This window comes from Myxocyprinus asiaticus, chromosome 36, assembly GCF_019703515.2.
Source record: "Myxocyprinus asiaticus isolate MX2 ecotype Aquarium Trade chromosome 36, UBuf_Myxa_2, whole genome shotgun sequence".
NCBI lineage: Eukaryota > Metazoa > Chordata > Actinopteri > Cypriniformes > Catostomidae > Myxocyprinus > Myxocyprinus asiaticus.
Window position 1 is genome coordinate 24,781,335 of NC_059379.1, and position 17,606 is coordinate 24,798,940.

Below are 17,606 nucleotides of genomic sequence, written 5' to 3' on the forward strand. Positions count from 1 at the left end.
TACAGGTCAAAACAGGAGGTCACTAGTATTTGAGTAGTCGTTTTGATTTCAAGGCTTTGGAATAAGAAACTAGGCTTCTAACCTCAAGCCTTTTTGGAAGAACTGAAGAATGTGCACCCAAGTGTAAAACAGGTCGAACACGATGACCTGAATCAAATGAACCAAACTTTAAATATACACAGGAAAAACTCAAGAAAGTCAAAGGCGAGCACAAACTTCTCAGCAAAGAACTTCAGCAATTAACTTAAACAGGGCTAAACAATTGAATGAAGACAAGTGTACACAGCGACTTTATGAATTTATAGCTGAATGACTCTATCTAGTGGCTAGCTGATAGAATTACTGTAAACCTAAATGGCATCTACCTGTCTATCCATCTGCAGATCATTGACTATGCCATGTCAGTCTGGTGTAATAATTAGCTTTCCTTGCTTTAGGTTTTAGGCACATAGTATCTTTTATACTAACTAAATTGGGTTTTAAATATTTTTGATATTTATTTATTTTTTGCACCCTGATTCTTTATGATTTTGTCAATCATCTCTCGCTTTGTTTATCTGTATGCACATTTAGTCTATGTTTTTGGCACACACATTTTTACAGATTTGGTGTAATATAGGGCTTTTGTAAGAATATAATGTTCTTTCTTTTGGCATTGACCTGTCCTTGTTAAGAGCTCAATGCAGAATAATCTGAGGATGAATGGGATGGGGTGAGGATAAAAATGGTGTCCACCACTGTGTCTGTAAGAGGACCTGTCCTTGACTCTTATCATTAAATTCATTCTGCTGTATAAATCTAGGAACCACCATCAGAACTATCATTCGCATTTTTAAAAGAATCCCAATCTCTTGGTATTTTCACATTTCACAGGGAGGCAGAATCAATCAGAGTTTTCATCAGTAGAAAAAGACTTCTGAAGCTAATTTTTTCCTCTTTACACCTCTAAACCCAGAAAGTTTCCATGCAAATACATTTCTTCTGGGGAGATGAAGTTCACTAAATTCAGCTGAAAAATTTGCTCCTGCTCATACACACCTCTAACATTTTTTTGGAAATCCACAAAACTGACAACCTCTGGATAGTCTCCCTATTCAAAGAATATGTGTAGTTATACAGTATTCATAAACATATTGCTCTTTTAGGCCCACAAGCTCTATGCTTTAATAATACCTTGGAGTGTAGCAGTATAACTCTCCTCAGTGTATCTTAATTTTTTTTCTTTTCTTCAAATGTCATTGTGTGTAATTTTTACTGATTTATTATGTTCAAATGTGTTTACTTAGTAAATAGTAAAGAGGTTTACAGCTAGTAGACACTTAAAAATGTCCTGTGATTACAAAGTCTTACCTGTCACAGGTTTTATTCCCCTGTTGTGATTGCCTCTATGTCTTGACCTTACAAATTCAAAAATCATAGAGTTTAGGAAAATTTAGGATGCAGCAATGTCCATCACAACAGGAGAATGCAGCAGATCCTTGGCATCGCCCTCTTTAACAGTGTCCTGGTGCTGCCATGCTAGTACAGTTGGAATATGACTATAATACAGTTCAGGTAGGCAAAGTTTGATGGAACCTATTTTATTTATTTTTTAAACAGTGAAAATCACCCATTATTTTTGCCAATAATTTAAACGGCATACAGAAAAATCCCCAGTGTTAAATTAACACTCTACAAGAGTGTTAAAAACTAACACTGAACAGTGTTGAATCTACTCTGTGTTGTGTTGAATGTTGAATTGCCCAAACAGATGATTAAATAATGTAGGTACACTCTCTGTGTGATGATTGATCATTAGTGATGACATCTGCTGTTAACAAGCAGAGTCTACTGAAGGAAAGAGGAACAACAAGAACAGGAAAACAAGAGAACAAACCAGCAGACACCACAACAACTGTATCTGTCTAACTGAGATGTACATCAGCTGCAAATAAAACAGATTACTGGACTCTTAATATGTTGTGTGAAGATGTTTAAGAAATGTTATTTTGTTTTTCATATGTGTACAAAAGATAGTTTTAAGAGAGGTTTATCTCTATTTAGTGTTGCTGATGTCATTTTGTTTCATTTGAAGTCACCATTATGGTGATTAGAGTTCACTTTGGTTAGACACTTGAACTTTGTTTAATAGTAAAATGATTTTCTTCCAGCCAGTGCAGTATTATTCAAGAGAACAGTTGTGATGCACTATGGAGAGGATACCTTTTGATGAGTTCAGTTATCTTACTGATACACCTTTTGAAGTGCCATGCAAGGATCGGACGTGTGAACGGCGAGCTCTGTGCACTTTGCTAGTTTTAATACTTTTCATGTCATAAACCGGTGAGATTCTATACACTCTGATTCTTAACTGTTCTAGGAAGACAGCATGTCAAAGAATTCAAAATACTCGGGCTCTGGAGACATTAAAAGACACTTTCGTGTTCAAGCTGAAACACTTGACAAGGCCACAGGCCAAGGACTCAGTTAGGACAGTGCGGTGAAAGAGATTCAGCGTCAACTGTTGAACATGTTGGCAATGCTGGCGAAGGTCGTTGCTGACTTGAAGGATCTTGCTGTAATATGTCGATCGATCACTGCCATGGAGACGAAATTCACTGATATGGTTACAAGAGCGTCAGATGTTGAGAAATGGATCAATTATCTGGAGTCGTCAGAGAGGAAATTAGCTGCTAATCCGCTAGCGACCAAGATAGACTTGGAGCATGTTTGGGAAAAGTTGGAAGACCTTAAGAAACATAACCGGCGAAACAACGTCCGAATTGTTGGAATTCCTGAGGACGAGGAAGATTTCTGAGTTCTCCGCCAGCCCGCCGAGAATCAACAGCCGTACCGCCCTCTGAGAATCAACAAGCCGTACCGGCCGCCGACAGCGCGAGGAAACGGCTCTAGTCATCACACGAGCCTCAAGAAACCGGGTCAAAGTTAAAGGACGGAGGAAAACACATTCTACCTGTGTCCTCATGCGATTCAAGTAAGAGGTTTACGTCTGGGCAGAGATAGAATATTATAGCGTGTTATTCTTGTGTTTCAAGGTTTTTGCTTGTACAGTTTACGGACCGCCATGTCCGCTAATTATTAATACTCAGGGTATTAATTATCACGAATTTGTTTTGCTGTATTGTAGTCCAACCAAATTGGACTGTTGTGCATTTTCGCCATCGCGGGTGAGACAGCAACTGAGTTCATCCATTAAAGAGTCAAATAACAAGGGACTTTTACGAGCCCCGCTCGTAAAACCGCGTCTCTGAGTGATGAACACGGCTGCTTCATCTCCAGCTATCGCGAAATCAGCTTTCGGGCTGTCACTTAATCATCTCTCTCTCTCTCTCTCTCTCTCTCACTAACCACACTGACACACACACACACACACACACACACACACACACACTGTCACACACACACCTTACGTGTTATAGGATTGTTTAGTTTGTAGTTGTAAGTCGGAAGTTTATTGACTGCATTTTATTAATTATTAATTTATATTACTGCATAAATAAACTTTGTTTATATTACAGAGAGAAGTGTTTTGGTTTGTTTTGCATACGCCTGTGTCGTGCTGACGGGATGTCAGTGCTCGGATTCAAACCTTCATTCATTGTTTTTTATTCGAAAATCGATATTCTTCGGATGTCGATTTTCCTAAGAAAACAATCTAATATTGAGACTGTTTTACTATCTGGTTATTAGTCCCTGATTTCAGGGTGGTGCCCCGTCAATGTTAATCCTTATTAATATTCTATTGATTTTTGATAATTGATAATTATTTTTGATTGAATTTGAATGATCAATAAGCTAGTGTTAATTTTAATGTTTCATCGATGTTAACAATTGATAAGTGTTGATTTTAAAGGATTAAAAAAAAAAACTAACATTGATTCTCATCATTGTTCTATTGATTTTAATAATTAATAATTATCTTTGATAATTATTAATTATTGCTAATAACCAAACTTGCTCCTAAACGTAGCACACTACATTTACTGGAGTCCTATATGAGGTTTTAATGAGTTAGATCCAATTAATTAATTTAAATATTGATTAATAACTACAGAAATAATTATTAATTATTTCTGATAGTAACACTGATCTAAACAACCAGTAAAGCCCTACAAAGATATGGTGAAATTCCTAGACGGGCTCTTCCTGAGTCTGCTCGACATAACAGGCCATAAGCTGGAAATCGAGCAAGCTCATAGAGTTCCGGCTCGGAGATTCGCGGAGGGAGACAGGACCCGATCAATTCTGGCCAAATTTCTGAGATCATCCAATAAAGATCTTGTGTTACGCGAGGCGAGGAGTAAAAGAAGGCTTTCTTGGAAGAACTACAACATTTTCTCATTCCCAGACTTTGGACAAGAGAGAAAAGTGATAGACTCAAGGAATGCAAGAAACTCTTACATCAGCGGAAGGTCGCTTATGCACTGATGTTCCTGGTCAAATTGAGAATAGATACTAAGAATGGCTGCAAATATTTACATGCCCACAGCAAGTGATGTCCTTCATAAATTCAATGGAATGAGTAGGTTATTGTGTGATACTCTCTGTGCAGCCGAGTGGGCCTGACTCACTGAACATTCACTTGACTGTCCATGGAAACTGAGCGTCTTCTTTGTTTTTTTTTGTGCTGGTTCCGCCTAGCGGCTGGAGTTTGTTTTGTGGAATAACACTCCTTCGGGACAGTTTGTGGATGAATCTGCATGTTCTTTGTGCTTATGCCTCCTATTGGTTGGAGTTTGTTCTGTGGAATATTTCTTGCAAAACATTGGAGTGATTAGGGCATCTGTTCCACTCATGTAACAGCCAAGTGAGCCTGACTCACTGAACATTCACTTGTTTGTCCGAGGAAACTGGGTGCCTTTTTTGTTTCTTTTTGTGCTGGTTCAGCCTTGTGGCTGGAGTTTGTTTTGTGGAGGAACACACCTTCAGAACAGTTATGTGGATGAATCTACATGTTCTTTGTGCTTATGCCTCCTATTGGCTTTTAGTTTGTTTTATAGATTTTTCAAAGCTGAAAAATTTGGGAAGATATGGGGTGGACATGTTTTCTTTAGTGCTGGCACAAGTCATTTCACTGATAAGTAAGCATTTACAATTCAAATGTCTCAAACAGATTAAAGATAAATTAGGAAGAGTCATTATTGTTTTAGCAGAAATTTAGGGGCATAGGTTGATTTTGGCTAATATTTACGCACCTAATGCTGATGATCAGGGCTTTTTTATAGATCTTGAAGGGAGGTTGCAAGCCGCTGGCACCCCTCATGATATAATATTGGGAGGAGAGTTTAATCTTTTGATGGACTCAGTCCTTGATCATAGTGAAGCAAAAGTGTGTAAGCCCCCTAGAGCAACATTGACGCTTCACAGGATGTGTAAAAATCTTGGTCTTACAGATATCTGGAGACTTTTGAACCCATCTGGTAGGGACTACATTTTTTTCATCAGTCCATAAGATTTATTCTAGAATAGATTTTTTTTATGTATATCTAAGTCCCTCATTTCATCTGTTGTTGATTGTTCAATTGGAAACATTTTAGTCTCAGATCATGCCCTGGTGAATTTAGAGGTGTTGTCACATACGGAGAAAAATAAATCATATAGTTGCCGCTTTAATGTATCCCTTTTGCAAAATCCTGAATTCCAACAAATGCTAAAGGCTGAAATCAGTGTCTATATGGAGACCAACTGGTCCTCAGTATCCTCTGTGGGCATGGCTTGGGAGGCACTTAAGGTGGTTCTTAGGGGCCGGATCATACAGTATACCTCATTCATCAAAAAATCAAAAGCATGAGAACTCGTGGAGTTGGAAGGGAATATTAAAAGTGCCAAGGCAGAGCTGAAGCGCCGAATGTCGTCTGATGGCCTCAGAGAATTGACCCAATTGAAATATAGATATAATACTATTTTGTCGCGGAAGGTGGAGTTTTGGCAATTCAGGGCAAGACAGTCATATTTTGAGCTGAGGGACAAAGCAGGGAAGCTTTTGGCTAGATATATAAAGCAGTGAGAGTCTTTTTCTACCATTCCCTCAGTGAAATCTGCTGGTGATTAAATATTTACCTCAGCCATTGATATTAATAATGCTTTTAAAGAATTCTATCTTGATCTCTATAGTTCCACATCTTCGTCTACTGATGAAGACATTAGAAACTTTGTGGAACCATTAGAACTCCCTAAACTGATGACTGAGCAAAAAAATAGCTTGGCGAGGTAATTAAGGCCTTGCCTACAGGCAAGTCTCCGGGGCCAGATGGCTTTGCCACTGAGTTTTTTAGATCTTATGCTACAGAACTGGCTCCACTTTTGTTAGAAGTTTATATGGAATCATTAAAGAATGGAAAGCTTCTGCCAACCATGACGCAAGCCTGGATCAGTCTGATTCTTAAAAAGGACAAAGATCCAAGCGAGTGTAAGAGTTACCGTCCAAATTCCCTGATCCAGCTAGACGTAAAAATATTGTCAAAAATTCTAGCTAACTGATTAAGTAAAGTTATGACATCTCTTATACATATAGATCAAGTGGGGTTTATTCATGGCCGCAGCTCTTCTGATAACATTAGGCGTTTCATCAATACCATGTGGTCAGTGGCGAATGATCAGACTCAGGTCGCGGACATCTCACTTGACGCCGAAAAGGTGTTTGATATGGCAGAATGGGATTATCTTTTTAAGATTTTGGAAATATACTGGTTCGGGAATACTTTTATTGGAAGGATTAAGTTACTTTATAGACAACCGGTAGTGGCGGTACAAACAAATGGATTCATTTCAGATTATTTTACTCTGGACAGGGGCACCCGGCAGGGTTGCCCTCTTTCCCCATTATTGTTCTGTCTTGCCCTGGAACCAATAGCAGCCGTGATAAGAAGGGAAGATGATTTTCCAGGGATGGTGGCGGGAGGTGTGGCGCATAAGCTTTTGCTTTACACAGATGATATTTTATTATTCGTCTCTGACCCCATTAGATCTATGCCTTGCCTCCATAGAATTATTCATTCCTTTTCTAAGTTCGCAGGATACAGAGTCAATTGGTCTAAATCCGAAGCTTTGGCTCTGACAGCGTACTGCCCAGTTACGGCTTTCCAGCCACGTGCCTTCCAGTGGCCCAAACAGGGCATTAAGTATTTGGGCATTTTATTCCCAGCAAATTTGTCTGATTTAGTTAGAGTTAATTTTGACCCCTTAATAAAAAGGTTTTCGAGCGATGTGGACAGGTGGGCTTCATTACATTTATCTATGATTGGGAAGGTTAATGTTATCAAAATGAATTGTATTCCAAAATATAACTACCTGTTACAATCTCTCCCTGTAGATGTCCCCCTCTCTTATTTCAAGCAATTTGATAGCATAGTGAAGTCCTTAATTTGGAATGGTAAGCATCCTAGATTACATTTTAATAAGTTACATAGGCCGATTGACAAAGTTGGGCTAGGCCTACCCAAGATTTTGTTTTATTATTATGCATTCGGTCCCAGATATTTGGCTCATTGGTCGCTTCCACCTGAGAGAGCTCCTCCCTGGTTTTGTATTGAACTGGAAGTTCTTGCCCCTATTTTGCCATTGCAAAGCCTTTCTATCAAACTAATTGGAGAAGTTAAGTTACACCCCATTATCTTTGCACTCGGTATGGACAAAAGTGTCCAGAGTGTTTAATTCAGACATTTATTTAAATGTTGCCTCAAGCATATGGCTGAACCCTAAATTATGAATTCATAAGTCCCCTTTCTGCTGGTCAGAGTGGATTGTGAAGGGGGTTACTACACTCGGTGACCTATATGAGAGTGGAGGGTTGAGATCTTTTGAAAATTTGGTTCAACATTTTGGAATTCCCAGATCTCAGTTCTATAGGTATTTACAGCTGTGCCGCCTGCTCTGTATTGTTTTTGGGAGTAGCACACACCCCCCTAAAGCGGCATATACTCTGGGAGAGGTGATTACTGCTTTTGAATAAGGACATGAGGCATCAGTGAATTACTCCCTGCTAATTCAGAGTCTGGGGGTCGGAGTCAAAATGTCAAGTGTGCATCTAGAGATGCAAGGGTGCGCCTTATGCTATTCAAGATTTTACATAGATTCTATTGGACCCCTTCTAGAATGTATAGGCTTGGTCTTAAAGACACACCCACCTGCTGGCTATGCCAATCAGAAGATGGAGACACAACCCATGTTTTTTGGGGGTGTGTTAAGATCCAAGAATTTTGGTTGAAGATTCAGAGTTGTATGTGTGATGTTTTGGGCACTCAAATTTTACTTTGCCCCAGACTCTGTATCTTGGGTGATGGGGTGGTCATAAATTTGGGGGATAAACACATAAAAAATTGGGTTCTGACCAGTATCATCATTGGTAGACAAATTATTTTAAGGGGATGGAAGTCGGATGGAGCGCCATCATTTCCGGAGTGGTGTGCGGAGATAGGGAGGGTGGCAGCTTTCGAGGAGGTGGCAAGTAGAAGGCTGGGGTTTGGGGACTTGTTTGTTAGGAAATGGGCAATTATTTAGCGTTGTGAGGGGACTCTCGGGGAGGGGATGTGGAGAGAGAAGTTTAGTTTAATTATGTATGTTTACTATATTTTCTTTTTTTTGTGTGTCTCTGTGTGTATTATGATATGTGACCACAGGGGTGTTTGTTGGGGGTCAGGGTGGGGTTGATGATTGGAGAGGGATATTATGGGGGTTAAATGTTAATTCGATATGTATGTGTTATGATTTCTCTGTTGTGTATTTTTGAATCAATAAAATGTTTTAATTGAAGATACTTGAACTTAACCAAATGTTTTTTTTTTCTCCATCACAATGCATTATTTTTGTACTCTTGAACAATATTGCACTGGCTGGAAAAAATTTGTCATATGATTAATCAAAGTTCAAGTGTCTAACCAAAGTGAACACTAATCACCATAATGGTGACTTCAAATGAAACAAAATGACATCAACACTAAATAGAGACAAACCTCTCTTAAAAATAACTTTTGTACTCATATGAAAAACAAAATAACCCACATATCTTAAACATCCTTACACAACATATTATAGGGCTTTACTGGTTGCTTAGATCAGTGTTACTATCAGAAATAATTAATAATTATTTCTTTAGTTATTAATTAATATTTAAATTAATTAATTTAATCTAAGTCATTAAAACCTCATATGGGGCTCCAGTAAATGTAGTGCGCTACGTTTAGGAGCGGGTTTGGTTATTAGCAATAATTAACAATTATCAAAGATAATTATTAATTATTAAAATCAATAGAACATTGATGAGAATAAATGTTAGCTTTTTTAATCCTTTAAATCAACAATTATCAAAGATAATCACCAGTCATTAACATCGATGAAACATTAATTAAAATTAACACTAGCTTATTGATCCTTCAAAATCAACAATCATCAAAGATAATTATCAAAAATAAAACAATAGAATATTAATAAGGATTAAGATTGCTGGGGCACCACCCAGGAATCAGGGACTAATAACCAGATAGTATAACAGTCTCAATATTAGATTGTTTTCTTAGGAAAATCGACATCCGAAGAATATTGATTTTCGGGAAAAAAACAATGAATGAAGGCTTGAATCCGAGCACTGACATCCCATCAGCATGACACAGGTGTATGCAAAACAAACCAAAACACTTATCTTTGTAATATAACAAAGTTTATTTATGCAGTAATATCAATTAATAATTAATACAATGCAGTCAATAAACTTCCGACTTACAACTACAAACTAAACAGTGATATGATTAGAAATGGAAATCAAAATAATCCTATAACACATGAGGGTGTGTGTGAGAGCAAGTGTGTGTGTGTGTGTGTAAGGAGGGTCACAAACAAAATGGCGGACGTGACTCTCGTGGAGAGTATGTCACGTGAGACTTCCGGCCAGAGAATATGGCCGCGAATGTGGGTGGAGAAAAACCAGTCAATGGCGTCTACCAGTTACCGCGTGTATCCGCTTGTACTATAGCTTAGGGACAAAGCTGAGCTTTATCACGAAGCTATCTACTAGCCAAAAATGTGTGCGAGAAAGTTTGTGAGGGGTCGCGCATGTGTGTGTGTGGTTAGTACGAGAGAGAGAGAGAATAAAGTGACGGCCCCAAAGCCGATTTCGCGATCGTAGGAGAGAAAGCAGCTGTTAGTTTATAACTCAGAGACACAGTGGATGGCTCGTAAACCGTCCCGCGGTCTTTGATTTTTTAATGGATAAACTCAGTGTGCCGGTCTCACCCGCGATGGCGGAAATGCACAACAGTCCAATGTGGTTGGACTACAACACAGCAAATCTCATTCGTGATAATTAATACTCTGAGTATTAGCCGCAATGAGCGGACTCGGTGGTCCGTAAACTGTACAAGCAATAACTTGATACACAAGAATATCACACTATAATATTCTATCTCTGCCCAGACGTAAACCTCTTACTTGAATCGCATGAGGATGCAGAATGTGTGTTCATCTGTCCTTTAACTCCGACTTGGTTCCTCGAGGCTCGGGTGATAACGGGAGGCCGTTTCCTCGCTCTGTCAGCGGGCGGTACGGCTGCTGATTCTCGGCAGGCTGGCGGAGAAATCAGCGACATCGACTTGATTGAAGATGGAAGATAAATCTTTCCTCTCTTCACTTCTGCAGGCAAACGGATGAAGATGCGGATTGCTCGGCGGTCTCCTTCGGATCCGTTAGAGTGTTCGGTGGAACACAGAGTAATCTCAACTCGTCCAGCGAGATGGAGATTGTATGGCCACAGTTTCAAGTCGTACGTTACTTCCTTGTGCCACGAGGCTACACCTGAGAGCAGCGATGAGCTGCGTCTACGCATGGTGAGCAAAGTTGCTGGAAGCAAATCCCGGAAGCATTTCAGAGGTATTTCTACTCCTGATGATGTCATGGTTTGAGGTGACGTTCTGTTGTGTGCCTCATCCAATAGAAGTTGAAAGTTCGATCCTTTAGTGAGCAAGGCTTCATGGACTGTGTTAGGCCTGCCTTCTATCTGAATACATGAGGCCCAACAATATTAAGAGATTGTTGTTCAGTAATCTGTTTTATTTGCAGCTGATGTACATGTCAGTTACACAGATTCAATTGTTGTGGTTTGTTCTCTTGTATTCCTGTTCTTGTTGTTCCTCTTTCCTTCAGTAGACTCTGCTTGTTAACAGCAGGTGTCAACACTAATGATCACTCATCACTCGGAGAGTGTACCTACTTTATTTAATCATCTGTTTGGGCAATTCAACATTCAACACAACACAGAGTAGATTCAACACTCTTCAGTGTTAGTTTTTAACACTCTTGTAGAGTGAACTCGTGGAGACACCAAGGAGTGTTAATTTAACACCAGGGATTTTGCTGTGCAGTATTTAAATCAAGGTTGATTGATTTTACTTCCTTATAAATTTTTATTTCCATGAAAAAAACTACATTATTTTTAAATTATGATGTACATTTTAAATATCATTTTGAAGGATGTGTACTCAAGGTTAAGTATCACAATATTCAACAATCTGTTTTAATAAAAATGATCTGTCAGTTTGACATTACATGATCAATCATGAATCTACAGTGCCTACTTAAATATTCAAACATGCTTAAACTGTGTCCTTGACATCATATATCTAATTTCTCCTGCACTCTCTTGTTCCTTCCATTTACTCTAGTCTCTCTCTCTCCTTTCTCTCTAGTGGCTCATCCCTTTCTCTTACCTGTCCTCTCTGTCCCCCACTTTCCATTGTTTTTACTTTGCTGTTCTTGACCAATACATCACCTCACCTTTTTATTTCTCTCCTGCAGGGTTTTTGGGACCACCATCCAGTTATGCTCTCTCCTAACGTTAGTTGCGGTCACTCTCCAGAGGGAGAACACACCACCATATCCTGACTCGATAAGCCAATAATAACTAGCGGCCAGATACTCTATTGTTCCTGTGCCTCAGTGTTCATCCCAGTTCTAGGAGCCTTATTCACATATACCCTAGTAGCTATCTGTACAAATCTAGACGATTACTGGAAAAACAAATCCTGTATTTTAACTCATCTAGTGTTCTACACACTCCAATTTACAGGTTCAGTTCAATTCACTTTTCATATCTCTACAAGTTTTCACACTTTTACTTTTTAGTGTTCACCCATCCTTCTGCTTCTCAAATAGTTATTAAAACATTTGTGAACTCATTGTTTTGTTTATCTGCTGATTAAAGGAAAATAATTAAAAGAGAACCTCTAAAAGTTATTCTCATATTTAGACATTATCTTTATTGATAATATAAATCATTGTAAGCTACCAAGCAAACTGTAACTTCACTAATAAAACATGCATTGAATTTACACGATTTAATCATGTGCATCAGTTTCACTTGAATTAAGTTGATTAAGTTACATCAACATAATTTTCTTCCTCTTAGTTTAGTTCATTAATTAATTGTCAGAAAACTTAATTTGCTCACATATTTTCAACACAATGGAAATGACCCAGTTAAGTAGCCTCAAAATGATTTTATATGTGTCCCTGAAATGCTTCATTTCTTTAGTTTTACATACATTTTAGCTAGCAATAGCTGCACTAGCATGCTAAAAGTTAAGTAGTAATTGCTCCTTGAGTAAAGCAGCATACAGCATTTCCCTGTACCCGCCCTCAGTCTAAGCAAAAGCTCCACTCTTCATCACAACGGTAAGCCAGCGTAACAGAATCTGTTCTAAATCCCAAAATAACAGAACATTAAACACTATCAAGTCTCTCCCTTTTCTCATCTTGCTCAAAAACATTTTATTCTCCCCATCAAGTCCCATGCAAAGCATGCTGGGAAATAATCCTCAGCCCAGATTTAGATGTCAATATAACTGTTTCATGTAGTTCCAACACACATGGATTCAGTAAAGTTCCATTTAAATGTGTAAATAGATTTAATGCAATAAAATTGTGACAAAATGTTCAAGGTTTGTGTATTTAATTAAGTACACTGACCAAGCAGCAAAATTTTTGCACTGTTTTTGAACTTGACTGGCAAAGAAAACAAGTTTAGAAGAGAAACACAATTTGTTGTGTAGTTAGCAAATAATATGATTTAGTAAATCGGACAATCTGCATTTTCCCATTTCAAAAAAAAAAAAAAAAAAAAAAAAATTCAGTGTTGGTGAGAAAATAAACACCATTAAAGGAATATTCCTGGTTCAATACAAGTTAAGCAGCATTTGAGGCGTAATGTTGAGTACCACAAAAATAATTTCAACTTGTCCCTCCTTTTCTTTAAAAAAAGAAGAAGAAGAAGCAAAGATTAAGGTTACAGTGAGGCACTTACAATGAAAGCAAATCGAGCCAATTTCTGGAGGTTTTAAAGAAACGTGAAGTTTTTTATTTTATAAAAACACATTCATTCTTCTGTAAAAACTTGTTAATAAATGTTTAAATAAACGTTTAAATGGGTTTCGGGATTTGTCGTTTCAGAGTTTACACCATTACATTTAATTACAAAGCAGGAATTTAGAAAAAAACATATTCTTTGGTATGGTGGAGTTTTAGAAATTGCTATCATTTGTCCTAACGTGTATATTAACAGAAATAAAATATGCAATTATTATATCAAAACATGTTATGAATATGGGTTTAATTAAAAGTGATTGATCATTTATTTTGCTCTCACGTATGTTGTAGTTGCTATATGTAAAACACTAAACATTTCAATAAAGACAAGGAAGGAGATTTAAATTTCCTCAATGCTAAAGGTTCATCTCAGTCGTATACAGCATGCCCATGGAACGCCCACAGACCATTCACTGCAAGTATGATACATACTGCAGCAAAAATGGCAAGAATATCCATTCTGACTGGCTGGCTGGCGTGCTTTAGGCAACTCTTGTGAGACAGGTGTGCAATATGGGTTTTTATCAGTTCATCAGGTAACAAAGTTTTGCTTAAAACCAGACTGCAATGGGCACCTCGGAAGAACTACTTTTTATTAGATTTGCCAAAGCTTGCAAAGTTTATGGCATTTAATCTTTGAAAGATATTAAAAAATAGCTATAGCCTACTGTTTGAAGCAGATTAAGTGTTTACCTCTTTGTTGCTCCTACCCCCCCCCCCCCCCCCCCCCCCACACACGCACACACATCATTGCTCCATTTTATGTAAAGCACCCACACTATTTTCAGAAGCACCTTCAGCCATTTTGATCTGGAACCTGATTTAAGGCTTTTGGAGAAAATAAAATCAAAGGTGCCTTTTACACCGGGGGCCTTTTTACACATGATATTGCTCTGTTTTATCTTGAATCAAATATTTGATATAAACAGTTATTTAATGAACTCGAGAATAAGTTAAAGTCAAAAGACCAACGCCCACAAACATCTGAACGTCATTACGCACAGGCTAGACGCAAATATAAGTGGTGAAGAGCGCGCGGTTCGTTATGTGAGAGTTAACTTCTCAACTCACTGTGGTGGCTCTCATACAGCGGGTTTAGCTGTGATATTTTCTACAAAAAAAGCCGGGGGGGGGGAAAAAAAAATCAATGAAATACCTTCTAGATCTAATTTATGTGTCATTAAAAATATATGTTTTTAACGGGGACTTGGATATCTGATGGATAATGAGAGAAACCTCGTTTCAGAACCAAGGACAGCTCTCAACAGAAAACATGATGGATCGCGTTCAAACACTCATGACTAGTTTGACATCAGAAGTGACCACAACTTTGACGACGGCAAGTTTTATGGATAATGAGACCAGATGCGGAGAGCAGATTTTGAGTTACGGACATATTGAGAAAGTGCTCATCGGAGGGGTTCTTCTCTTGCTCAACTTTCTAACAATTTGCGGGAATTTGCTAGTAGTCATATCGGTGTGTTTTGTCAAGAAACTCAAGCAACCTTCTAATTTTTTAATCGTTTCTCTGGCCGTTGCAGACCTCTCAGTGGCAGTGGTCGTAATGCCCTTTGTCAGCATCACTGATCTCATTGGAGGACAGTGGATCTTTGGTCGTGTTTTCTGCAATGTTTTCATCGCCATGGACGTGATGTGTTGCACCGCTTCAATAATGACACTTTGTGTCATAAGTATTGATAGGTAGGTCTCTCATAGTATTATGCCTCATGCATGGCAGTGACTCTCAATCCTGGTCCTGGAGGACTTCAGCACTCTTCTTTATCTGACACACCCAGTTCAGTTTTTTGAGCCACTTTTAATGAGCTGATGAGTTGAATCATTCGCGTAAAATAAAGGAGGCACTTATGTATGATATAGAGTGACCAAGTGTAAGTTTCAAGTATACATCACAGGGCAGAATAAAGGTAGAATAGGCTACGTTAGTTTTTTTAATGTAGTTTTTTTTTTTTTTTTTTTGTGATCAAAGTTTCTTCTCGGGAAAAGAAAGTCATAATTCAGCTGTATTTATCATTATTATCATAACAAGAATCTCAATAGCTATACTAATACAAACACTAATACTAACAATTAAAGTAAAATACATGTTAAGCTCAATCTACAGCATTTGTGGTATAATGTTGATTCCCACACACATTAATTTTCATATTTTCCCCACCTTTTCTTTAAAGAAAGCAAAAATTTGAGTTACAGTGAGGCACTCACAATATAATTCAATGGGGCCAATCAATTTCAGTGTGATAAAATAACTTACTAACCTTTTCCATGTAAAGTTATATCCAATTTTACTACCATGACGACATAACTCGTAAAATCTAAAACAACTGTAAAAACAACTATTCAAGCAACTTTACAGCTTAAATAATACACAAGTTTTAACAGAAGAATTAATGTAAGTACTTATATAAATTATAAGCTTCACATTTTTGCCTTTAAACCCTTCAAAAATTGACCCCATTCACTTCCATTGTAAGTGCCTTACTGTAACCTCGATTTTTCCTTTAGTACTATCATGTTAACACACATTTTTATGTCTTGTGAAACAGAATTTTAAAGTATATGCATTGACCCCATTCACTTCCATTGTAAGTGCCTCACTGTAACCCAGATTTGTGCTTTCTTTAAAGAAAAGGAGGTGTTGTAATGAACACGGAACATTCTTTTAACACTTTTTCAGAGTGCACTTTTTGAAAATATGATATATGGCTATTTTGAGCTTTGATTATAATATCCCAAAGAAAAACAAAGAAAGTCACTGTGAAATTGCCTGCCACTTATTCATTCTTTGATGCTGATGCACTTGAACAGTTCTTTTTAAATTTTTTCCTTTCTGCACTCCATTTTCTCAGGTACTTGGGTATCACTAAGCCACTGACATATCCCATGAGACAGAGTGGAAAGTGCATGGCTAAAATAGTACTGTCTGTATGGCTTCTTTCCGCCTCCATCACCCTACCCCCACTATTTGGATGGGCTCAGAATGTCAACGATGACAAGGTATGTCTGATCAGCCAGGACCTGGGTTACACTATATACTCCACTGCCGTGGCCTTCTACATTCCCATGTCTGTGATGCTCATTATGTACTACCGGATATACAGGGTGGCAAAGGTGAGTGTCGCCAAACACACTATTGCTGGCTTTCCCAAAGCTGAAGATGAGGACAGCTTGAACTGCGTTACTGCAGTCCTAAAGCTTCAGAGAGAGATGGAGGAGTGTGTGAGCTTTTCTCGCCTCCTCAAAAATGACCGTAAAAACATTTCCATCTTCAAGAGGGAGCAGAAGGCAGCAGCCACTCTCGGGATTGTCGTGGGGGCTTTTGGCGTGTGCTGGCTGCCCTTCTTTGTGCTCTCCACTGCACGTCCGTTCATCTGTGGGGTGCAGTGCAGCTGTGTGCCTTTGTGGGTGGAGAGGACCCTGCTGTGGCTTGGCTACGCCAACTCGCTCATCAACCCCTTCATATATGCGTTCTTCAACCGGGACCTCAGGACCACCTACCACAATCTCATCTGCTGCCGTTATCGCAACATCAACCGCAAACTCTCGGGGGCCAGCATGCAGGAGACTTTGAAACTAGCTGAAAGACCAGACCTGGTGCTGTAGGCTGTTCCTACCCTTCATGTATCTACTGGGACAGGGACAAACAGGACCGATGTAATCACACTGAGCCTGAGAGACCGTTTTACAGAGACAGTTTTGATTAATTCTTTATTGCTCTCACAGAGGTGGATTTCAGTCACTTCAGTTAAGTACAATTGGAATGACTTTAGTTAAAGGAATATTTCAGGTTCAGTACAAATTAAGCTCAATCGACAGCATTTGTGGCAAAATCTTGATTACCATAAAAGTATTTTTGATTCATCCCTCCTTCCTTTTCTTTAAAGAAAGCAAAAATCTGGGTTACGGTGAGGCACTAATACAATGGAAGTGAATGGGGCCAATCCGTAAACATTAAAATACTCACAGTTTCAAAAGTATAGCCACAAGATGTAAAAAAAAAAAAAAAAAAAAAAAAAAATATGTGTATTAACATGATAGTAGTGTGATAAATCACTTATGAACCTTTTTTTTTTTGTGTAAAGTTCTATGCAATTTTACAACTTTGTTGCCATGACGACGTAATGCCGTAAACACTAAAACCTTAAAATTTCTGCAAAAATGATGATTTAAACAACTTTACAGCTCAAATATTACATGAGTTTTGGAAATTAATGTATGTGCATTTATAAAATAATAAG

At 38.3% G+C, this 17,606-nt stretch overlaps 1 protein-coding gene across 1 annotated transcript; it reads left to right on the plus strand.

Moving 5' to 3' along the window:
- The first annotated feature begins 14,575 nt into the window (after positions 1-14,575).
- LOC127426836 (5-hydroxytryptamine receptor 7-like) lies at positions 14,576-16,971 on the plus strand. The gene is made up of 2 exons (XM_051673860.1): positions 14,576-15,051; positions 16,218-16,971. Exons 1-2 carry the CDS (start codon positions 14,576-14,578, stop codon positions 16,969-16,971), a joined length of 1,230 nt encoding a protein of 409 aa, XP_051529820.1.
- The last annotated feature ends 635 nt before the right edge of the window (positions 16,972-17,606 follow it).

Bases quoted from the DNA above. Each gene is read 5' to 3' on its own strand.
- LOC127426836 (XM_051673860.1), top strand. From the start codon at position 14,576: ATGAGAGAAACCTCGTTTCAGAACCAAGGACAGCTCTCAACAGAAAAC. The intron at 15,052-16,217 runs GTAGGTCTCTCA...CCATTTTCTCAG, and splicing joins TGTGTCATAAGTATTGATAG to GTACTTGGGTATCACTAAGC.